This window comes from Odontesthes bonariensis, chromosome 4 (genome assembly GCF_027942865.1).
Source record: "Odontesthes bonariensis isolate fOdoBon6 chromosome 4, fOdoBon6.hap1, whole genome shotgun sequence".
NCBI lineage: Eukaryota > Metazoa > Chordata > Actinopteri > Atheriniformes > Atherinopsidae > Odontesthes > Odontesthes bonariensis.
The window spans coordinates 14,561,086-14,585,973 of NC_134509.1; the positions used below are offsets into that span (position 1 = coordinate 14,561,086).

Below are 24,888 nucleotides of genomic sequence, written 5' to 3' on the forward strand. Positions count from 1 at the left end.
TATTTTTACATCCCCGAGCGCCACAGAGGGCATTTAACGTACAAGTAAGAGTCCATGGCCTTTGGCTAAGGGAGGCCGTTCCACCAACGTCATCAGCCCGCCGCCTGCTGGTGGGAGAGGGGACTTTTCGTGAAATGTGCGTGCCTGAGGTCTACTATCGGTGGGCAGTGGTTACAAGTCAGCCAATGCAACCACAAGTCTCTGTGACCTCAAGGTAAACTCTCTAGATTGTTCTGTTGAGATCACACAGTCTTGGGAGATGCCGTTTTCTTAAGATAAACCCAAGTCACAACTGGTTGTAAACAGCTGCCACAACAGATACAAAGCACAATGTCTATTCACAATCAGTATAATGATATAATAAGACCACCTTCGTACAGGGTTTTAACAAGTTTACCTACAACAGAACAGCTATTCAAGCACATAGATGGGCTGTAAACACCCATCACCACTCAGAGGAAGGAGAAAACCTTATCTAGGTTATCAAAGGCTATTCCTACACTGATGCAGTAAACAAGCTCAATGAATGAATGGATTTTTTCATCAGCAACCCCAATATTACAAAGAAGGACAGAATAAAGAGGTATGATGAAAAAAGAATCCTGACATGCAAAGTGGTCTTTTTCAGACATGGAAAGAACGGCTTTTCCAATTGCTAAGACTGCTTTGTGTAACTCAAACTTAGTCACAAGTTAACGTTCCTGAATGCTAAATTCAGAGATTTCACCTGGTGTGCAAAAAGGAGTGGGTAGCAGAGAGATGCAGGGAGTTTTAAAAAAGTTTTGATGAGGAGTACAAAGAATATTCTGTTTTCTTTCATGGCTGAAGCGCTAATGGATCTAAAAACATATTTTGCCATTAATGTTGATCATGAGCACAGGCTCTTTGACCCCTCTAACAAAGCACCAAACGAGACATTTTCACATTGCTTTCATCCTCTAATAATCTTTGATAACAAAATCTGAAGCGTGTTTTCGAAAAATGTGACAGTGCAAAAGAACCAAATGAAAGAGCATTTAATTAGGACTCCTTCGGTTGGTAGCAGAACATTGTAGATATCCATCCACAGAGTTAGCGTGAGATAACACAGGAGATATAAGAGAGACGTACATGGTTTTCCAGAAAAGTTAGTTTTTAAACCCGTCCTGCGCCTGTCGCACTGGAAATGGAAATCCTTCTAAAGGCTGGTCTGACAAAAGTCTCCTTAATGCTTTGAAATGTCTCTGACTGCATGTCATTATTCTAATTAAAAAAGACTTTGTGTATAACGATTGAATTCACTTGTGTCCAAGTTGTCTCAGAAAGATGTTTTATAAGTCGACTGCAGAGTTGATACCATACTGTTATATACACTGATGTTACAGGTTACAAATCAGCTGCGATGAGCTAACTTTGCTGCAGCACTGATATGTGAAGGGAAAAAAATACACATCATTTTTGGGTTTTCCTACGTTTTCCACAAACCTGGCAGAGCAAACATTTAAGCCCAACTCTCACCAAGACTGAGAATGCATCATCTCATCAAGTTTTAACATAAAAGAAAAAAAAAAAAGAAGGCAAGACAATCAATATTCCTACGAATGTCAATATATTATCCATGAAATAAACAGAGCAGAACTGAATATCAATAAGCCTACCATGCACATCCGTAGGAGCTGCTGTCATACTGTATCTTGTAGTGTGTCTGTAACTGACAGTCAGAGGAAAAGTTTGATGTTTTTGTTGTTGTTTGCATCTTCTGACTTTATCAAGTGCTGCAATGTGTTGTGGGGTCTGCAGTTTGTGACCTCTCCCTCCTCTGACTTCCTGTTCAATGTAATCAGGTTGCCCCAGACCCTCTGAGAGCTGCCACTGGTAAATCAGTCGGGGTGGGACTAGAAAGGCTACAAAGTGTAAAAAAAAAAAAAAATGCAGTTAAGTGTTTCTCAGTTTATTCCACCGATAGCAGAGGCATCATTTAATGAACAGAACGTCTTTGCTACTGCGCAAGTTTAATTGGAGGAATTTACCACAACTATTTATCTAATCCATCCAATTAGATTTTGTAGATTCACTCTCAATATACAGATGTGGTGACGCAGCCTGAGAGAGCTTTTACAGATGCGTCTTAAAAGTTTACCCACGCTGTCCATCAGCGTTTCTCCTCATAAAATAAATTGATTCAGAAGCATCTCTCTCTGTATTATGTCCTAACCAATATCCTGTATGGGCTGGATATACATCACATGAAAGAAGGAAGCATTTTATGAGGGCTTTAAAAAAAAGCCTCGTCTGACCACTCATGTTGCTTTTCCTGATGGAATAGGTTGCGTATACATAATCCTGTCCCCAGGTTTCAGCAGTAAAACATCCATTTCTTCATTGCCATAACTAATCGAATGTCTGCGCTTGCTCAAATCAAGAGCAAATCACTCCCTTGTATTTCTCTTCCGTCAAATCTGAAGGCTTGGTCCTCTTCCCTGGATCTAAGACTTCCTCTGCTCCCTGTGGAGACTTTAAGATTGTGCTTCCCATCCGCACTGTCAATAAAAAGAGGTCAGAAATGCCACGGCATGGACAGCTTCCTGTGCTCAGCCCCTTCAAAAGAGCTCTTCCTTCACAGAGCACTGACGCAAAACACTTCCTTCAGTGCTGCAAACATACCAAGTCAGCGATTAGAGGTCAGAGAGACAACAAGGGGTGCCGGTGTCTTCGTAATTAATAAAGACAAAAATTCCCTTCTCTACCTTTACTGGAGGTGCATTAGCTTGAGGTCACAAAGTGTTCCAGCAGTCTGAGAGGGCAGGACAGACCTCTCATTCTGAGGGAATATCAACGGTTTTCTTTCTTGTGTTAAAATGACAAAAGGGAAATATTTTTAGCGGCAGGGAAAAAAAAAAAAAAAAAATAAATAGGTGATGCTCTTTGGCTGCAACGAGTGAGAAAAGTGAAATGCTTCATACCCCTGAATCCCTGAGTCCTTGATTTTCGAACAAGGTTGGATGTGATGAAATAACCTTTTCATAAACTCCACATGATCCACGTGTTTAAGATGGTTTTACTTATGTAATGGTGCAATAGCAAACCTCACAAAGTCACACTGCCGGGGAGCCATAAGGAGGCAAAGTCATGCATGACGCCTCCGTATAGTCCAAACTTGTGAATACACTCTCAATCCTAACCACTATAATCACCATGTCTTACAAAGATCAAATTAAGGGCTAAGCAAATTACCCATAATTTGATTATCTTTTACAAAAATCTTTTTTTTTATCATTTTTTAGTGTGCTCTATAACAGTTATTCACTGTGCGTAGAGATGGCTGAAACATAAGACGTAAAAGGAGATTATAAAAGGGCCTTTTGTGACGTTGATTGTAGATTGCAGTAATTAGTCGATTTCTAGTAATGCATTCATAAGCAGCCCCTTTTCTTACCAAAGGTCAGGGTTGCTAAAACAAATAATGTTTGTACAAAATCCCCAAATACCCCAAGTCTTTACCCCAGACAAGTTTTCTAGGCCAAGAAAAAAAGAAACAAAAAGGTCCATATGATTTTCAGGTCTCTTTCACATCCCTTCGAGAAACATATAATCATTTGTGTTCCAGTGTGTTTGTGCACAACTGCTCTGAAATGTGAAAACTCACTGAAACCCTTGACCTGATCTGAGAACGACCATAACTTGGTAAAAAGCAAGCCAAGTGAATAACAATTTGACCACAAATGTAAACTGCAAACCACCTGCTGCCTCTTCTGATCAGAGCAATCTTAGACCGATGTGCCATCCTGCAACCAACTATGAAAGAGGAAATGCCGTTTAATTTATGTGCACATAAGACAAACAACGAAGCACCAAAACTGAGAACGTAAAGTATGTGGCATGCTGGTTTTAAAAAAAAAAAAAATAAATTAAAAAAAATAAACGGCTATAAAACGAGCTATAGATAATTGCAATCAGTTCAACCAGCCATTTCATTTCTTTGAACATTAGGAGGTCTTTAGGCATTATTTTTATGAATTCCGTGTAACTATTCAAAGATAAATAATTGACACAATTGCATCAGAAACATAAACATATATCCATCTCTGAACAGCAGCGACCCTTCTGAGGCCAAAGACAGCAAAGTAGACGAGTGAGAGCAGAGGACAGGACCACCCAGGCAAACGAATTGAAGAGACCACAACACTGGTTCGTGTGTGTCTGCGTGTCTTGCTTGAACCCCGAGAAAAACCCACAACAGAAATTCTAACTCTCAAGTGGTTCTGAACTTGTCAGTTTCCAACCCGTCCACAGCACAGCTCTGTTCCCATCTCTGCATCAACCTCTTCATTTCTCTCCTCTCCAAGAGAACACAAGAAGAAATCTTTGTTAAACTGAAACATCACATTGTTCTTTTGTGTGCAAGCACCCATCTTCCCACACAGGTCAGGAACACAACTGTGAAAAATCTGAAGTCTCACTTCTTCCAGAGAAACCAATGCTCAAGATATAGAATTTCTCAAAACATACACATCCACTTTCATGCATTGCAAAAGAATAACACCGAGGTTTTTCTATTCTCTGTGTGATCATCTGTGATCATTTACATTTGCTCACTTAGACACACTTACCCAAAGCAATATGTAAAGTGAAGTAAAGTATGGAACAACATTCGAGATTCAGCAAAGTAAGAAACCTTGGCATAAGGATCAAGTGTTAAATTTAAATCAGAAGGCCAGAGTATAAGTAGGACAAGAATTGCAAAATAAAGTGTTAGGCACATTTAAAGTGTTAGGAGAGGAGGTATGCTTGGAAGAAATGACTAATCAAGTCGTCGTCTAATGTGGAGAAGGATGCCTCTGCTCTGATAGCAAGTAGCAACTGGTTCCACCAACACGGACCTTAGCAGTGATGGCAACAACAGTTGGGTGTCATCTTCCTAGCAGTGATCACAGAAGCCAAGCATGTGCACAACTGCACCCCTAAGTGATGTATGCTGCAAAGAGGAAATGTTCCAGTATAGAGATATGGGGCAACCGTGGGGGGTGGGCAATGGTATGTGGACACCTTTGCCATGAAGAAGTGAAAGAATGCTCAGGGATACAGAATTCAGCTCTGGCTACCTCTGTTACAGAGAGAGCCGTTTAAGCAAAGTGGACACTCTCAAAATCATAGTGACTGGGCTTTCTTAAAAAAAAGAAAGAGTGAATATCTGAATAGATCGGAGAATTGGCTCCTGAGCTCCAAAAATGACCAACTGAGAGGAGGAGATGAAGCAAGATTATTCGTTTTAAAGGTGTTTTGTGGTGCGTCTTAAGCCTCTTTGACAGAACAATGGGGAGTCGAAGTTGATATGCATTTGAGCTGGCATCGGATATGTAGAGGCATGACCATTAGACCATTAAAGGTGTGGTTTCAAATAATAATCAGGTCATGTTTTTGCCAAGTTTGTGAGCTGCAAACCTTGTTTTAGGTCAAATGAGTCTATCAGCAAAAGACGTTCAGCAGAGCTCAGAGTGTCTACGTGATGCAAGTAAGATGTTCATGTCAGCTGGGAAGTTTGGATGGCAGCCATCTTCTGCGGAAGACAACAGAAAGTCTAGCTATTCCATAAAGGAAGCGCACCAAGGACACAACAAACTAAACGTCACCTAGGCTGGGTGACGTTGAAACTTAAAGGGGAACTGCGGTATTTTCAACATTAAGCCTCTTTTATGAGTCGTCTGCAATGTTTTAGAACCCCCCTCACCGCTTTTTTGATGTTTACTGCTGTCTCCGGTATTTGCCTAATTTTGATTCTTCTCAACCTGCTTCAGAATGGCAAGTCATGTGCATGTCCAAAAAGGTCCGTAAAAGCACCATAAACGTCCGTTTTCAAAATAATCAACTCACCGGAGTGGTTACTGGTGTGCACTGGTAATCCATATCAAATTTTGTTGCAAAAAGTTGCTTCTGTCGTGTTTTATTTGACATTTTGTAAATCCCATTGAGTTCTATGGAAGACTGGATGTTTGTTGATATTACTCCGCCATCAAGTGGTGTGGAGTGTAGCAAGTCAGATTCAACTGCTGAGCGGAAGTTTATCCACGGCTGTGAGGTGGCTAAGAAAATAGTGCGAGCATGAACGTGCTGCCAAAGAAAACACGACAGAAGCAACTTTTCGCAATGAAATTTGATATGGATTACCAGTGCACACCAGTAACCACTCCGGTGAGTTGATTATTTTGAAAACGGACGTTTATGGTGCTTTTACGGACCTTTTTGGACATGCACATGACTTCTGAAGCAGGTTGAGAAGAATCAAAATTAGGCAAATACCGGAGACAGCAGTAAAATTCAAAAAAGCGGTGAGGGGGGTTCGAAAACATTGCAGACGACTCATAAAAGAGGCTTAATGTTGAAAATATTGCAGTTCCCCTTTAACCAAAATGCAGTGTGGAAATTTCACACTGGCTGTCCTTTGCGCACCTCTGGGTGACACAGGGGAGTCACAGTCAGAGGCTCTCAGTGATCCATTTCAACTTTTGAAAATGATCCGATGCCGAGGTGAGGAGAAAAAACAACAGACTTACAGGAGGGATGGGTGAATGTGTGGTCAATGGAGAGCACAACCAGGGTAATAATTGGGGGTCCTAGCAGCGAAGCTGCAGGAACCCATTGAGTTAGTAGCTTTTCCTATTATTATTATTATTGATCCGATTCCGCTGCAATTGAAGTCTATGGCAGCCCCATTAACGCTATGGTAAAAAGTTGTGAAATTTGGCACACGTAATTAGCCAAGTGCCAATCACAAACTCAAGAATTTTCATGGCCCAAGAGTCTACTCTCTAGCGCCACCAACACGCCAAAGTTCAAAGTGCATTCAGCCTAATAACTTTGGACTACTTGGTCCAAATTTCACAAATGAGGCATCGTTGGAATCCTTGGATCATAACGAGTCCAACGCACCCTATGACGTCAATTTGCGTATACCTAGATTTTCCGCCATTTTGAATTTTATCAAAAAGCTTAAAAAAGCATTTCAGGTCACAGAAATTGTCAAATTTTCACGAAACTTGGCACATAGACTTTTAAGACCAAGCCGCACAAAAGTTATCCAAGGGAATTTTTAATTAGGCTTCTATTTTTCCATAAAAGCCAATCAAACTCGAGGTTGACGCCCCCAAACCGGAAGTGAGGTCATATCTTGGCAACCATTTGATATCATGACGTCAAACTTATAACACAGACTCATGACTGCTAAGGTAAGAGGCCCAACAAGTTTGGTGACGTTCGGCCTATAGGTGGCGCTATATGTAGCAAAAATGCATTATTGCTCATATCTTTGGACCCCTTGGTCCACATTTCACAAATGAGGTACCAGTAGAATCCCTGGATAAGGACGAGGTCAACGCATCTCATGACGTCATCAGCGCCATCTTGGATTGTCCGCCATTTTGAATTTAATCAAAAACCTTCAAAACGCATTTCAGGCCACTAAGATTGTCCAATCTCCACGAGACTTGGCACATAGAATCTTCAGATCAAGCCGCACATAAGTTAACATGTGGATTTTTTTATTTCAAATCCGTTTAACCGCGGCAGCCAATCAAACTCTACGCCGACACGCAAACGGGACATTTGGCCGTATCTCTATGATGCATTGATGTATTGATGCCAAACTTGGTGCATGGACTCACGACCCCTTCCTGAGCAGCCCAAACCTTGCCTATTGGGCCATTCTGCTAGGACCCCCACATTGCTGCTTGCAGCTATATTTGCTTAGTGGTTTGATAGTTTGTTGCACAGAAAGGTAATTTCGTAATCCAACAGAGGCACTTCTTTGTTTGCAATTTGGCATTACACTGGGTGTGCATACTGGAGGTGACAGAAGAGGAGAGGATGCAAGTAGCTTAAAAAGACGTGGGGACAAGCAGAGCAGCTGAGGGCATTAGGGCAGTTTGTCTTGTCAGTAGCTTTGCTCGATGGACTTGCACAGGCGGACACACAGGTGTACAAGTAGGTCTTAGCATGTGGGCTTCAGCAGTGGTGGTGTAATACTGGTGTAAAGTTTGTAACAAACCTCTGGTGCCCCAATACTCACCAAAACTTGTGCCCATAAGGCATAATAAACATGCATGCAAGTACTAGATGGCACACAGTTATATCTGTAGATATTACAGAGGAAGTACCATCTACGTTATAAATTCAGTCTAAAGAGATTTGTCAACTTCAGCCTCAATTTGAGCTCGTAATCGTGTCTTGCTTTAAAGTATAAAGTATTACATGACTAAAAACGACAAAATTCTGAGATGGTACAAAAAACCTCACAGAGGAGAGCTTATGAGCTTTGAAAAATTTGATACTTGCTTATTCTGTGGCAGCACATTGTAAAACAGAGCACATGGCAGATTCTATCCTAAAGAAATGTTTGGTTTGGTTTCTGATTCGTGTTCCTAAATGAAAGACCAGGAAGAGAATTTTATTTATTTTTTATTAAAAATCAGTCCAAAATAACTAAATTAATCTAAAAACATCAAGACATACATATCTTTGTGTCTCATGAGAGCACAATTATCTAAAAATAATGACATATTTCTTAAAGCAGACAAATAAGGACTCGTGGTAAACAGCCTGTGGAAACATTCACCTTTCTATCATTCATCATGTCGCAGACTTACACCACATAATTACAAATGTTAATAACCCTTTATACAATCAGATCGCAAGTTAACGTTGTGCTGTGTAGAAACTGGTGCAGCAATCCAAGCCAGCACATGCTACAAGGCCCTACAAGTTGGCCCCTTGCCAAAAAAAACAGGACAGTTGTTTTATGCAGCTGCACATGTGCTATAAAAGGTAACATTTGTGCATTCCTACATTGCCAGAAATAAACTGGTTAACCAACATTTGTTGTGCATTGTGGAGACAGTGTACAAGTGCGTGCCCACTTTTGTTAACACAAGTTACCAAATGCTTTGAAGGTGGGTGGGTGGGTGGGTCTAAACACAACTTTCAGCAGCTGTATTTACATTGAAAGCTCCTTCTGTGCGTGTGCCACACAACTGAGACAGCATCCTAATATGCGTGCTCGTCCACTTCGTATCGATCCGTAAAGTGCTCCTAAGATATGATCAAAACAAGCCGCTTTGTTTTCTCATATTCAGTCCGTCATTCCCTCCCTCGGGCTACCATCCCACAGTCCCTTCGCTTTCATGTGCAGCTGTAAAATTCTCACCCGGCCAGGCGCTATTTGACCCCGGCCCAAAAAATCTACGGTAACTGTCCAAAGAACACAGACCCTGGGAGCCATACTGCTATCTTTGCAAACAGTGCGCACAAAAGCCAACATTCTCATGAAAGACTGAAGGAAAACAGGTGGTCTTCATTTCTGGGCTTCGATGGGTGACCCAATAACAAGATAATGTCAAGATTATTCTAAAAAATAAAAAAAGATCTAATTGGAGAATAGCTGTGGTTTCTTCTTTAACACTGAGGGCCACATATTGAGACACCTGAACAAGACTTAACATAATAAAAGGTTTTGTGTGCCTCAGCTTTTTCCACATGCTTGTCAAAAAAATATCTACAAAGGAAATACTGATGCTTACCAAACATCTCAAAAGCAGGTATTATATTCTCTGAAGCGTTGCCGGTTCGGTGCTGTCGTCCTTGTCCCGAGTAAGTATAGTCCACGGTGCTGCTCTTACTCCACTGGCTTTGAAAAGCGACGGTTTATTGCCGTAGCTGCTACAACAACTCTTCCTCGCAGAGTGGGAACAGGAACTCTCAGTCAAGTAATCATTCAATGTTACGAACAAGCGTGCACAAACAGACTGAGGGAAAGACCGAAGGGAGGAGAGAGAGAAAGCAGGGAAGATGTAACAGAGGAGTGCGCAAGGAAGTGAGGAACTGGTCAGTAGTTCTGCACAGGCTCCGGGTTTAGTGGGTCACCCAAGCTTCAATATACAGCTTTTACACGGGCCCACACTTAAACCGTACTCACAGGGTAAAGCATTAACCCCGGTGGAGCAGGTTTAAATATTAACACAGCATCACATCAAGCATGACTGAGGGAGCACAGAGGCGTCAGTGGTTACTTATAATGTAGGAAACGGTTCAGCGCTTGCACCATTAGCTTTGTCATCGTAACCTAACCAGCAACCTTATACTACGTTTTTCAGGAAACTCGGTGCTTTATGAAACAGAGGAGAGAAAAACACACACATAGCAAAATAACATCCCTAAGTGGAAGTTTCCACTTTGTTGGCGCTTTTTATCTTCCTGGTCATCTGTTCCCGACACACATTCTGTGCAAAAAGGTTTCCTGTTTTGCCTCCTTTTGTCACTGTGGTTGTGTTTGGGAGTTTGTCGGGTTCTAACTTTAGAACCTCTGCTATATTAACATTTATGTTATGCTGCAGCAGACAAGGTCACATGCAGCACGTTAAACAGAACAGGAGACCCACAAACCACGAAAATAAACAGCGATGTCTGTCTCTTCAGTAAAGAGAATCCTGCACATCCACAACGTGAAGCATAATAAATATGAACAGATGATTTGCTCGTGTTGTACAGAGAGTTCTTCTTTTGCAAAATATGCGTCTTGTGTTAGAGGAACACTTTTTAGTAACCTTTGTGTATGAAAAATTGCTCCACATATTAGAATTGACAAAAAGGAAACCTATTGCGCACAGCAGCGCAATAATCACACTGTCCTTCTTTTTGCAGCAATAACCCAATTCAAATCATATCATTTCACTGAATGCATTTCAAAATATTGAAATAATTTCAACATATCAAAGTCAAACACAGTAAATTGTGGAGCAATACGGTCACAGTCCCCACAAACGTTGCTTGCCGTGACCTTAACATTTCTAATTGAAAGGCAATAATCGCTCGGAACGGCTAAGTCTTGCCGAAAAAGACAACTGCAGTTGAGAGCCATTTCCTCTGCACATGCAAGGCGCTCGCTCGTTTTCAAACGATTACTCAGAATTTCAAAGCCAAAAATAACTGTCAAGTCGAGAATTCGAATCCCTATCACAACCAATCCTGAATGATGAGCTTGTTTGGTACGATTTTTATCTCTTTACCTGGTTCAGAAGAGTCCAAGCTCAGCTCGGATTAAAAACAGAGCTTTAGGTTAGCAAGGTAAGCAAGCTGCTGACCAGCCACTGTTGTTGCGTTAGTCTGACCACTTTCCTGCCTACCCTGCTGACTTCCCTCCCCTCCTCTCACTCCATAAAGTCTGCAACACCCAGCTCCAATAACCCATGACCCACAGGAAGTAGACACAATGGACTGAAAATAACACATCACCTCCCCTGGCAACAAATGCCCACCGCAATCCCCCCCATGCACACAGCCTCTACAATACAGAACACCTACAACAGGCTGGCTCAAGATAGGTGGGTAGAACCAAAAATATCAGCCACTACTCAACAAGCTGTGCCCACAAGCCAGAGTGTGCACCATCCCACTCTGAATTCCCGGCTTGGCTTTTTATTCACTCCTGCGCATGGTTATGTCAGTACAAAGTGATCTCTTCAAAAGATTAGAGATTTACAGTGTGTACATGATATATATATATATATATATATATATATATATATATATATATATATATATATATATATATATGCGCGTTTCAAAAGCCATGAAACCCACAGTGAATCACAGTTTCAATCTACACCACACTGTGGGTTGAGCTGCGAGGTAAGGCAAGGCAAATTTATTTATATGGCACAATTTCAGCAACTAGGCAATTCAAAGTGCAGACCTCTTGTGGTCTCTTTGCTTTCTACAGGAGGGGATCACTGAATAGTGAGAGGGACCACTTCTCCACAGTCAGGCCTAAAAACCATCTGTTATTGTTAGTGTTTTAGTTAGATTTTACACGGCGTGTTAATATTAGCTTTCCTTCACATAGCAAAAAAAAAAAACAAAAAAAAAACAGTCAATCCACAAATTAGTATATCTTAAGGCTTTTTGTTCCATTACAGTTCAATATTTAAAAAAAAAAAAAAGGGAAAAAGAAAAAAAGCTGGATAACAAGTAGCCTACCTTGTTAATTCTGTGTTACTCCACTGTGTGCATCTAACCCCATCCTGATCCATGAAGTGAGCAGCAGCAGTCTAATCCAATCACTCCAATGAAAATTATTGTAAATCACATTAAGTGACCCATGAGATGTTGCCTTAGACATGATCTAATTAGCAGCTCTCTTGCAAGAGTCTGTCCATGAGGAAATGGCTTGAGATGTCGAACAGAAGATAAGGAAATCGACTTTGATAACACTTCTGTGTGGCTTAGGGGGTTGGATGCACGGTTGCTCAGCAGGAGGAGAAATTAAAGTGGGATCCAGTTTTCTAGTAATGTGATGCACATATCAAATTTACCAACTGATGCAAAACCCTTGAAACAGACAATTTGTGAACGGTGTTACATACTCATATTTTGCTGCAAGTGATACCTCAACACGCCACCTGTCAGTCGTCAGAAATAAAACATGCTTATTTGTAGTTCTTGCATTATCCACGTTTAGTGTCTTGCTGCAAGAGCCGAGCTGCTGGCGTGCCGAGGCTTGCTTCTCAGCCAAGTTGAAAGACACACCTCCCTTTTTAGCCAGTCCCCTGAAACTGGAACACACCTCCACTCAGTGTTGTCACATTCAGATGATACTACTTCACTTTCAGATGAAAGCGAATGGGTATGGTGTGAACGCATACCTCAGAGGTTTTGTGCAGCACGTGGGCTCTCGTGTTTCCCGTACACGGATTCAGATTCAGAGAAGAACTTGTGGAATTTCTCCAACACGTTATGAGCAGCAGAGGCTGCGATGCTAGATTTTTTTTCTTCCTACCAAACCATTACGTAAACAGGTTCCCAACAATGTCGGCGATTGTTTTTTTTTTTTTTTAAATCATATCTTCAGCTGCGGAGTGGCTTTGGGTGTGTGCTTGCAAGTCTGCGGAGTCATCCCGATTGCTTGTACTCATTTATGATGAATTAAACTGCACTCTCCATCACTAGCTTTATTCACGTTGCTTCTATCAAAAGGTTTCATTTCCTACCCTGCTAAGTCTACAAAAGGACATGCATACACACGTACTATTGTCTTCAGAGAGGCCAGACATTTATCGCGTTTGAAATATACCACCCTGCCTCAGTCAATCTTCACAAATAGACCCGACCGAGGAGTTCCTCTATTCTTATGTTGAAAAATGTTTTTTTTGGGGGGGGTTTTACCTAAATCTTATTTACCAAACAATTTGTTGCTGGTAAGTGAGCGTACACATAGCTGGGAAAGCGAGGAAGAGGAGAAAAATGACTAAAAAGGAAAAAGAAAGCAAAGGTGAGCGAGTTTAGGCCATGAATATACAAACAGATATATTTTTTTCTTTTACAAATGTTGTTTTCATGTTCTATTTTATTCTATTACGTACAGACACACAATCTGTCATAGCCACTTTCATGCGCCAAATGCAATAAGGCTTGTTCATAAAATTATAAACTGAATCACAGCTGCCTGATCCAAGATCTTATCAAAGGCCAAAATCAAGCCAACATTAGCTCTTTACCTAAGCGTCCCTCTCAGTTCCCTGTAATTCACAGTATCGCTCCTTTAGCATGTTAAAAGGCACAACGGCACTGAGGTGGCTGGAGCAAAATCCAGGAAACATTAAACTGAGGACATTGAGAAATAGAGGCCGTGCATCCATTACGTGCATTGTGCTTGAACCTTCGGGTCCCGCATTTGTCAATTTTGCAACCATGAGTGATTGTAACAGAGAGCATCTTGCCTCGTACCCTCTAATACTTTGAGCCATAAAATAAAGATGGAACGAGGCCATGTTTCCCACCGTGTAGCATCCCCATCTCCCTTTAACAAGTCCGTCAATGTCTGGGAGCTGAAGAGACCTTTGAGAGAGGAAAATTGTCCCATTCTTCTCAGATATAAAATTCTAGCAACAAAGGATTTTTCTGAAAGACTCTGCGTTCCTGCAGTGATTTCCACATCACCATTGTTTACTGGACTCTTAAAAAAATGAACTAATAATAATGATATGACTCTAGGTCTTTACCTCTTTGGATAATGTATGGACTTATATCCTCGTAAGAGGTTGGATGTTGCATTTGCAGTGTGTTCAGGTGCAATACATTTTTGCCAGGACGCTGGTGATGATGTGAGGAGTCAGGGCAGGAGGCTCTACTACAAGTTCTTTGCGTCGGTTTGCATACGAGAGCCCGAGAGGAAATGTCTGTCACACAGATGTCTGAGACTGACAACATGGCTTCAATGATAAATGCTTCATCAAATGACACCAGCTGCTTCTGGCAATAAGTAGCCGACTGTCTTTATATTCAGTTGTACTTTTGACAAAGACAGAGTCGATCTCTAATACGTCAGCAACACTATTATGATTCCTCCTTTGTATAAGCAATGGGAACTAGGGCTGAAAATGATTCCCAGACTCAATGTTCTTCATTACCCTTTTTCATACAGGGCTCTATTCAATCTGCATACTCTGAGGATGGTTTGTAAGTGCAGATGGCAGCCTACTCACAGCCATGGGAACTAAAGCTGCTCCAGAGATAAAGACTAGCTCATCTGACTTCAGGATGTGTAAATCCCCAAAACACAAGTTTATCACATTCCCACAGTATGTCCTTGTTGTGTGATATTTTTTTCTTCCAGATACGCTCAAGGCTTAAAAGATACATTTCTTCCTTATCCACAACCTTGACACTTTTACAGATAGCATTCCTTCTTGCGATTACCGATGCGCTGTCTGCTCCTATTTTCATCCTATCTGCCTTTGCTTTTCCAAACGTAGCCAATCTGGGCCCTTGTGCAGAGTCACATGCACTTGTCAAAGCTGCATCCTTAGAATTCAACACATTCCTTTGGCATGGCGGACTTGGTTCACACAATCACGCTGTTCCTTGTCCGCTGACAAGAAGGGCTTAAACAATTCTACCTTCTGTCTGTGCTGACCAGAACACAAACAACTGCAGTCTGGCCAAATGTGTATGCAACAGGTAAGAAGAAAGCAAGCCTCACAGCACAGCATTAACCAGCATGACTTATATAAAAACATAACATGCATTGTGTTTAAAATGTAGAACAAATCTTTGTCATTAGGACATCAACCCAGGAAGGTCCCGATTTAGAATGCATTTGAAAAAAATTTTGATACATCAGAAGATTTTCCAATTTCAACAGCCGCTCAGCATGTGATACCTTCTGAAGTCTCATGTGCAACACAGATGCTGAGAAAGTTTTAATGATCAAGGAAGACTGTTTCACTCTGTAAGTTGACCTGCAAATCAGAAAAGATTAGAAACTTCCTTGGCGACTTCACATAGCTGAAGTGCGACAGGGCATCAAGTTTTCTGCTACCTCTCTCCTCTCCTGTTACAGATTTTAACATGATTGATTGCCGTCACTAATATTTCACACTAACAAACGTCACTAGATGTCTGTATCCTTAACCAAAACAAACAACAACAAAAAACACGAGGAAGTTCACGTTATCGTTATTCGCATGGTTATTTCAGGTCACATAAAGAAAATAAAGTCAATTTACCAACTGTGAATTTCTCACCCAAGTGGTTTATCAGAATGCCATGTGTTCAGAGCCGTGACAAAAAGGGCGAAATTAGTCCAGTTTTCACGGAAATATTCATAAAAAGAGTTCAAATAGATGCAGAGTGCCAAGGAAAGTTCAGCAAAAAGCCAAGAAAGTAGGTGAGCGAGAGGTCCTCCCGACTCTCAGCTTCCAATCAGTCTCAAAATGAATCCTCTTGGCGAGCAGGGGTCTCTGCTGCATCTCTGTCTCTCTCAATGCGTGTGTGTGTGTGTGTTTGTGTGTGTGTATGTCTGTACATGTCCTCTGGCTTGAGGCCAGGACAAAGATATCAGGCAGAACCATAGTAGCTCTAATGGAACAGTGGCCAAAACAGCACCAATCACAAATAACTAAGAGCCATCTTTATCGGTTCAATTATTTTATTTCTTTAGAATCAAACCCAAAAGGAAACAAAAATGAATGCGATGTTTTACAACCAAATGAAGACCAAATTAATGGCCATCAGGTAAAGATAACACTCATTTTATTGGGGGCCTGTCTGAGTCACAGTAACCTGGGAAATTACACAGGTCAGTAACAATATTTCGCGTCTCGTCGCAAGACTGACACCCCAACAACCCCCTGACTTATAAACATGCACACGTATTGACGCTCACAGCACAGAGCAGGTGAAGAGGGGCAAAAAGTACCATGACAGCAGTGGGCTATATTAAGGGGCTGTGGACACAGCGGCTAGGGTCAGATCACACAGCACCACATAACTAGAGTGCCTGCTGTGTATGTGTGTGTGGGAAATGACAGGTGAACCATTAAATCTGAACAGATACGGTCACATACATTTCTACCTTCAAAAGCCCACCCTAAGTCCTCGTCACTCAAATCATCCAACCTTTGCGGTCTTTTAACTTATCAAAGCGCTCGAGTTAAGCAAGGCAATACAACATAAGCTCCCTGGGAAAAGTATTTTCAAGACCAGCTTGAAGATGCAGACGGACAAAACCTGTCCGGTTATCTATGGAAGTCAGTGACTTACACAATTCCTTTCACAACAGGGTGCATGACTTCACATTATCATCACATTATGAGAAATTTATCATTTAAGATCCCATTTCACATATGGACTTCTTTTTTTTTTTCCCCACAAAGAGGAAGCGAGTAAGTTACAAGACGACGACGGACAGCAACAGTTCCCCATTTGTCGGACAAACTTGATCATAAACGGATACTGAAATGTATCAAACTAGCTTACTAACACTGCTTCGGGTCATTTTCTGGTAAGTTTAAGTGAATTTTTTTTGCAGCAGTTTTAAAAGGATACCATTTCCAAGATCAACCTCAGTTAAATGTTATGAAAGCTTGTACAATCAAGCTGGTGTTATTGACATTTGTGCTGGAAAAATAAGTAAATCTTATCCATCCTCTGTGGGAACACACTCCTGTTAGCAACGTAAAGGCTTTCACAGTGAAAAACTGGTTCGCCTGCTTAGTTCCTTCTGAAACCGAAGCATCTCCTGTTCAACAGATACGCAGCGAGTTAGTCTAAAGTGACAATATATCTTATTTTAGAATATTGTATACATGAAAGAAGGCCTTTAAAGTATACAATTTTTCAACAGGGGTATTAAAACCAAGTGAATCATCAGGGTATGTTATCAGTCAGAGATGCACAGCATGAAACATGACAGCAACTTCAGGTTTACAATAATTCTTTTTTGCCCTTTATTTTGAGACCGAACCACCTATAGGAGGAAAAGATGAAGAAAATATGATAAAGATGATGAGGTAATAAAAAAAAAGAAACTTTTTTGTGCAAGAGAGAAATAGAGGAGAAAAGCAGAAGACAATACAAAGGCAGAAAGGATAAAGCAAGTAAAACAAGAGCTTAGAGGACCCCTCCTCCTCTTTCTTCACCCGCCATCTGGTAGCCATCAGCGGCTCACACAGGAAGGGGCGGCCATGCCTTACTGGGGCGCCAGGGAGCGGCTCCCTTTCCCTCTTGGTGCAGGAGAAACAACAATTGCCAGTGCATTGCACTGCAGAGCAGTGAAGAGCGATGAAGTCCTGCCCAGCCCAGCCCAGCCCAGCCTAAGCTAAACAGCCAGCAGCAGTGAGAGACCAGGCACTCGCGCCCCAGCAGCCAAGCAAAGAGGAGCAGAGCAGCCTCACATTCCTGCTGTCCGAGCCTGCCAAGAAGCACTGGGAACTGAAAGAAAGAGGGAGAGAACAGAGCTGCTTTCGCTGGAGAATGTCTAATCGTGCCCTGAGAATCACTCGCCTTGCTTTTTTTTTTTTTTTTAAATCATGATTGCTTTCTATTCACTCTCTTTACGATTACAAAGTTGTTTGATTGCATGGTGGTATATTCCCACCAGTACTTCTCCCCACACCTGTTTGCTGTCCTTTTATATTAGTCAAGAAATGCACATCATGACAGCTCTACAACTACAGTTTTATTCTATTTTTCCGAACAACATGCAGGCCGATCTGATGGGAACTCACATCCTTTTTGTCTGCCTAATGTAAACCATCTCTGGCCATCTGTGTGCTCCTTCTGGCCCTGTCCTATGTTCTCACCCAACTACAACTACACTGAAAATAGAAAGCAGTCCTATGACACATACTATTTTTGCTGCCCGGTGTCATTAGCTGGCAAGTTGAAACGTGAAATAATCAAACCGAGAAATGACCTTTCAATTAGGACCAAAAAAAAAAAAAAAAAAGCTTTTATCTTGATTCGACTGATACACCTCGTGATAATTGCCTTGATCAGCAAAGCAAAATTGAAAAAAGGAGAAACAAGGATGCATGTGATTAGCTTTGCAGCACGAATCTGTGCTGTCCATCATCTGCCTTTAATCATAGCTGCACTTGAAACTGTTCAACTTGGCATAGTGACAAATGGCACAAAAGAATCCTTTTACATCTGAACTGAATTAGATTCCAAGAGAAACATAACTTAGATTCAGCTCCCAAGAATCAACAGGAAAACCATTCTGCATGAGAAGCACTTCTTGACAGTCACTGCATGAACTGCTTTGTGGATTTGGCAAATAGGACAGTAAACAGCTGCACCGGGGAAGAAAAGAAAAGAAAAGAAAAAAAAATAATCTGTTTACAAAAAAAGCTCCACGCTAGCCTTAACCTTCCACGTTCATATCAACAATGTAAGCACTGCACCAAGGTAACAAATTGTGTCAGGAGAAGTGCACAATAGCACAGTAATCATGCATTATCTGCACAGAGCACCACATTTGAGCAATAGCCTGCTCCAACAGATGTAGGAACAATGACAGAAATACATTTTCATTCTCCTGTGTTGTAACAAAACATCTCATCCTAAGCATCTGGGGCCTCCCGCACCAACAAACACAAACTATTTTTTCATCACTGTATCCACAGCTTGCAATGTGGATTATGCCTTAATGGTTTCTACCCAATTATGTCCCGCACCAACTTTAAGCTGAAGAAAGAACAACAACATACACTCAAACCTTCATTGTGACCTTTAGAATATTTCTTCTGAAGACACGTTAAAGCTTACGCTACTGCACAGTTCCTGACAGCAGAGCAGCAGCAAATCAATCATTTTCAAATTCAAGTTCATTTGGAAAACGAAACCACTTCAGAAAGAAGTTGCATGCACATAAGGATCAGTGGTGCGAAAAAATGCTTCGTCTCCTGAGAGACAATAGACAATAGGAAATCCACCCTCTATGCTTATCATTGTGATGGAGAGTTAAATGCTTTGAATCAATATGTGATTCACGAGAGATTCATAATCACGTATTATGACATCGCAACACTCGATGGACACTTTGATATATAATCATCAACGTCTATCGCAGCTCAAAACCGGTGAGACAAAAAAAATAAAAATGACCTGCTCTCTAATTTGTCATATGGGCTTTCTCTAATTCAATGTTTAGTTTTTGTGGTTGTGTTTTTCTTTCGTGAGGCAACAACATGATTTCAGGCTCACAACACAATAAAGATCCAGACGTAAATGGAGAGAAACCACAACCATGCTGGTTTCTTTTGTGTTTCAAAACAAAGGCCAAAACAACACCCCAGCACATTGAAGACGCCAATTTTGAGTGCAAAAATGTGCTTTAAATCTCACACAAATTATCACTTTGTAGATGCAAATACCGAGGAATCAGCCAATTTCCTCACTTTGTATGCTTACAGCTCAACTTTTGAACCCCCCCCCCGTTTACCACTTTGGCTACGGTGAACCTGATACACCAACGTATAACACAATAACAATGGTCTGTGTCAGGGACAGCGGTGGTCTAGTATGGATAACTTCTGTCGTAGTACAGATATTAATATTTAATAGTCTTTTGTTTGTAATGGACATTAAATAATTAATGGCCTTAGGCGGCAGCCTCCAAACAGGGTACCATGTTGCTGTATTGGTGAAGACACGGTCCAGCAATTTTACTTTGTTAGCATGAGAGGCTAATGCTGCACAAGTAGCCCTCTGTTGAAACCCATTTGGGTGCCTTGTTTGTTTGTTTCTTAAAGCACCTAGGGAGGGGGTGAGGGGTTTCAACAGAAAGAGTTTGTTCTCCGTTCCCCTTGCTAAGCAGATTTAATGAATCCTCTACTTAATCGAAGAGCTATGCCTTTGTTTTCGTTTGACCACGCTGTCACATTTTGCCGGGCCGAGACTTCTCTTCAATTCGCTCCAAATGAAAACTTGTTTTATCAGCCTTGGACAGAAGAAACGGTCACCAGACACAGAGGCATGTACTGCACATGTATTTAATCCCCGCTGAGAGGCCTCGTGGAGTATGGAGTCTCCCTTTAACTGCCATCAGAAGAGGACCTTTGGGGTTCAATATTTTCCTTCATCCGCTCGTCCCTGCAGCGCTGAGGCCCTTTTAAGGGCTGGACAAACTGTATAACAAAATTCTTCATCTGTTTCCAGTGGGTACATGCCAATGAACTACAGGGGTTGCAATGGCCTAAGTAGATATGTGCAGTGGAAGTGAACGTGTGAGAAAACTAAGGCTGCGCGACATCATCAAGCTTTAATGCAAACTGAACGTACGTACCAACCCTGTCGCACGCTTTAATGTTACAGAGATAAAAATGCAAGAAGAATTAGAAGAATGTCTCAGCATGTCCGCGGGTTCCTATGATAACACACAACAGATGTCCTGAGGACACTGGCAATTTGCTTGTTTGAAGAGGTTTTTGTCAGAGGACCGTCACAGAGGTTTACAGATTGGAAGATGGGGAAAAAAAAAAAAAAAGAGAACCAGACAGAAAGTGCAGAGCCAATTAAACAGAGAACATCACCAAAAGCAATTGTGGTGAGACAACTTTATCCCGTCCCTGATAGAAACGTTAATGGCCAGGAAGTGTCGACTCTTATTAGTTCTACACGAAAACAACATTTTAAAATCATTGTCAATGTAAAATGACACAAAAAGAATTGGATTTTTTCCCCCCAGCTGCTGACATCTATTGGAGCAAATATCAATGTTGCCATGCATCATTACTCCTGCTTTGAGTTTGACACTTTACCATGGTTACATTGTGCGATAAGCACAGCGAGTACTTTTATACTCCAACAACTCAAATCTCAGGAGAACATACATACAACCCCAGCCCATTCAGACATATGTGTCCTTTCTGTTTAATCTGGCTGCAGCTGAACACGTCGGTCTCCTGTGTGCATTACCCCCCTGGTGCATTGCAGAGACACACGCAGCAATGATGGGTTCATTTGACATATTGCCAACTGTTCTGGGGAATCTGACTGATTACATCATCAAATAGATAAATAACAGTGCTGTGCAAACTCTCCTCCTGTATTGTTTTACCAAGATACCCAATTGTAGCACAAGGTCCATTTTTCTCAGTGCCACAGCCAAATGAACGAGAGCAAAGGATGTTCAGAAAAGTTTAATTCGTAGCTAAAACCTCTAACGCTCTCTGTCTGACAGGATTTCCAGATTTTCTCAGCTCTCAGTTAGCTTAATGTGACTCCAGACACAAATAACATGTAACTCCTTAAAAAGACTCCACAAAAACTATTACACTTCATCTTACTTTATATCCCGTCTGATCTTGCACAAATGGCAAATTTAGTTGCTCATTTGGTCACTTTCACAAGAATGTCAAAATGAGGCGTCAGAAACATTCACAGAGGAGATCCTAACGCCTGAATAAATGCCTGCCGTTGCTTTATCCCACTAAACCGCGGAGCAACATATGCAAAGGTTTTACCTTTCAAGCTTGAAGCAACGCAAATGTTCCTTTAACAATGTTCAAGACACCTTATTTTTTATTTCTTTGAAGAATATTAATCAAACCTGGGGGCAAAGTCAGCAATTAAGTGGACAATTCCGAGTTTTCCAGGGAAACACCAAAGTTTTCGAGGGTCAGTTTAGATGAAACCTTGGATCTGAATGAGCTCACAGACTGATAAAGCCATTAACGCCAGGCATGGCACGTGTGAAAAGGGCCCAAGCAACCGCAACGTGGAGCCGTGATAAAGGGAACAACAATGCTGAGTTAAGTTTTATTCTGGTGACAGTTGCCAGCTCCGTGTTGTGAACATCCATTACTGTTCATGTGCTTAGCTGCTGGTGAGGGAAGGGGCTCCCTATCTGCAGGGATGCACAGGCACCACCATTTGCATCAATACTGCTGCAAGTGTTTATGTAATCCGTCGTCAATTTTTAGCATCAATTAATGCAAGAAAGAAATGGCAGAAAAAAATCTAATTGTGTCCAATGATATAATATACACGATCAATATTCTCATCAGAGAACATGCAGGGTGAATTAAATCAAATTAACTCCAACACTTCATGCTACAACTGTTTTAAAAACAGTTCAAATGTCCTAAAACTAATCTACAAGAGAACACCACCTTTAAATTGGACACACTGCATTATACTTTGAATGACTAAACCGTTATACTTTATCAAACAGACGCAGATTCTTTGACAGCCCAACCCAAGGCAACACCACCAGTACCACCCCAAAGTTGTATATACCCAAAGCAAAGCCAGATTTTAACACCAGCAAATCAACTCTCGTGGCATGTTACATCAATAACTTTAGCCAAAATGAACTGAAGCACCGATGCCAGTTATCAGCCAGTACATTAAACTACCTTATTTCTCCTTCCAAGAATCACAATGAGTTGTTACAGCTTTCTCCTGCTTTTGTTTTTTATTGCCTTTTGACAAACTGGACAGCATGCAAGTGCAAGCTGCTGTTGACTTAGCAGAAAGAGTTCAAAATTAAAAGTATTTTTCACCTCTCTGCAGCTCCACTTCCTCGGGAAATCACCCCCAATCGATCCAGAATCATTACTTCCTTGAAATTTGATATATTCAACTCATTCCTAAGCTTCCCCTGTCATTTCTGTGCTCTTTTATAGCACAATATAAAATTCACGGGAAAGAAGAGGTGGTTGCACTATAAACACCAGCAACATGCTTCATCCAAGTGTCCCAGAGCAAACAAGAGTCTCCTGCACTGACACTAGTGCACACGTTGCTCTTGTCAAAAGCAAACTGAACTCAAGAGAGGTCACACACAGTTTCAGTTTAGAGAAAAAGAAAAAAAAAAAAAAAAAAGCCAACCGCTGAAACGCTCACTAGACGCGGCCTACGAACATGTCTGTCATTTTCCCGAAAACTCTCCAGGGAAAAGCTGGCGCATTTGGTCCAACAGGTTCATTTGTCACAACGTCACAAACAGGACATGAAGTGCACTTACGTAACGTCTCAACTTTTTTTCAGGAGGAGACTTTCTCAGCCACCCTTCGCACACCACCTCTCCCCCACTCATCTCTGCGCCTCGCTTGCCGTCCCCCGGAGTCCGAGCGGCGTTTTTCGCCGATTGGCTTCGGCTTCGACTGGTCTGGGTTGAGTGTCTTTCTGTACCTAAAGATAAGAAAGAGACAACAGTTGGCGCGAGGCTGTGGCAGCGAATAGGAAAAGTTCAAATGCTGTGTGTTGGCTTTTTTTTTTTTTTTTTTTTTTTGAGAGCAACAGACTCGGTCACTCCACCGAAAGCCGACTCACCGACAGGGCAGCACTCAGAAATGAGCAGAACAGATTTCGACCAGTTGTAGTCAAATCAGCCAATAAATCTCGCGCGTGGAGTGAACATAAACCTCCAGAGAGCAACTGGAACTTACGCGTTTTGTTCAAACTGGAACGTTAAGAATGTGCAACTGAAAATTGCTAAGTTTTTTTTTTTTTTTTTTGCAGTTGTTAAATGTAACGTCCCAGGCTAATTCCCACCAAAGTGGAGCAATTCCCCAATTTGCGAGGTCGGGTGCAAATGTCCCACAGTGTCCCGGTGCATAATGGTCGTCTATACGCAAATTAGAACAATCTTTGGCGTAAACACAGTGGTTTCGCCGAGCTTCCCGATCAGTGTACTCCCATGGTTCCTTAATTGTGATTGACAGGGTTGCTAAGCCTTTCCCTAAACTCACCCTTCTTTAGAACACGGTTGTGTTAAGCTAACGGCTACAACGTTAGCGTTTAACGTTTGCTTTCAAAATAAAAGGGATAAAGAGTCACGAGCCGCGGCCTAACTTGCCTGCTTAGTAGTTTCTAACTGTTTTCGTATGCTCATTTATTCAATAGTTTATCATCAGAATGAATTGCGCGTACAACGAAGCTGCCTTTGTCAATTACGGGTGACAAAATCTTTCTCAAAAAGTCGTCTTTATTTCTTTTCACGAAGCACATTAGATCCGTCACATCAACTTGGAGATTTGTTTTGAAAGTCCCAACCGGAAATGGTGTTGCTCTTAATGCCAGTGCTTACAGAATAGTTAAGAGGACGAACGAGGGAGGCGCGGAGTGCTGGGAAAATTGTAGCGTTTCAACCATGGGACATGTAGTTCAAACAGTCTCTGTTTCCTGCCCCCTCCCCGCCCCTCGGAAAACAACAATAGAGAATGGGGCGATTTGATAAGTGAACCATGAAGCAAGAGAGGTAGGGGCGCCTCAGAGTGAATAGAAAAAGCGGTTTCAGACAGTTGAAGACGAGACAAAGAAAGGACCCACCTCAGCGTTATAACCTCAAAGGTCCCAACAAATCCTCTCAGGTCTGAACTGTACTGTCCACAATGCGCGCCGAAATACATATCACAGCATATTGTATTCAGTGACCTGTTTAGGGGCATATTATTTGCCATGTTTGTTCTTCTGCTTTGTCTTTAAAAGAATGTGTTTGATCAAAAGTGTTTGTTGAGGACTATCAGGTAACTTACACTTAATTACACTAATAAATAGCAAATCCCTAGTGACACGCATTTTTAGTCATCATTACCAATCAACATACTTTTGAGATAGATTTTTGATACCGTA

The 24,888-nt window shown here is 41.5% G+C and overlaps 1 protein-coding gene across 7 annotated transcripts in view; it reads right to left on the reverse strand.

Moving 5' to 3' along the window:
- gab1 (GRB2-associated binding protein 1) overlaps window positions 1–24,017 on the reverse strand; it is a 52,462-nt gene extending 28,445 nt beyond the window's left edge. Inside the window, exons 1-2 of one of the 7 annotated variants that reach the window (XM_075463129.1) lie at window positions 23,587–24,014; window positions 23,279–23,445 (exon numbers count right to left, since the gene is read on the reverse strand). In XM_075463129.1, the coding sequence (XP_075319244.1) occupies window positions 23,279–23,350 (72 nt within the window). In that variant the 5' untranslated portion in view covers window positions 23,351–23,445; window positions 23,587–24,014. Of the gene's footprint in view, window positions 1–1,637; window positions 1,710–23,278; window positions 23,446–23,586 lie in introns of those variants that run through there. The other 6 variants (XM_075463132.1, XM_075463128.1, XM_075463133.1 and 3 more) reach the window with 6 other exon arrangements.
- Between the last annotated feature and the right edge of the window lie 871 nt (window positions 24,018–24,888).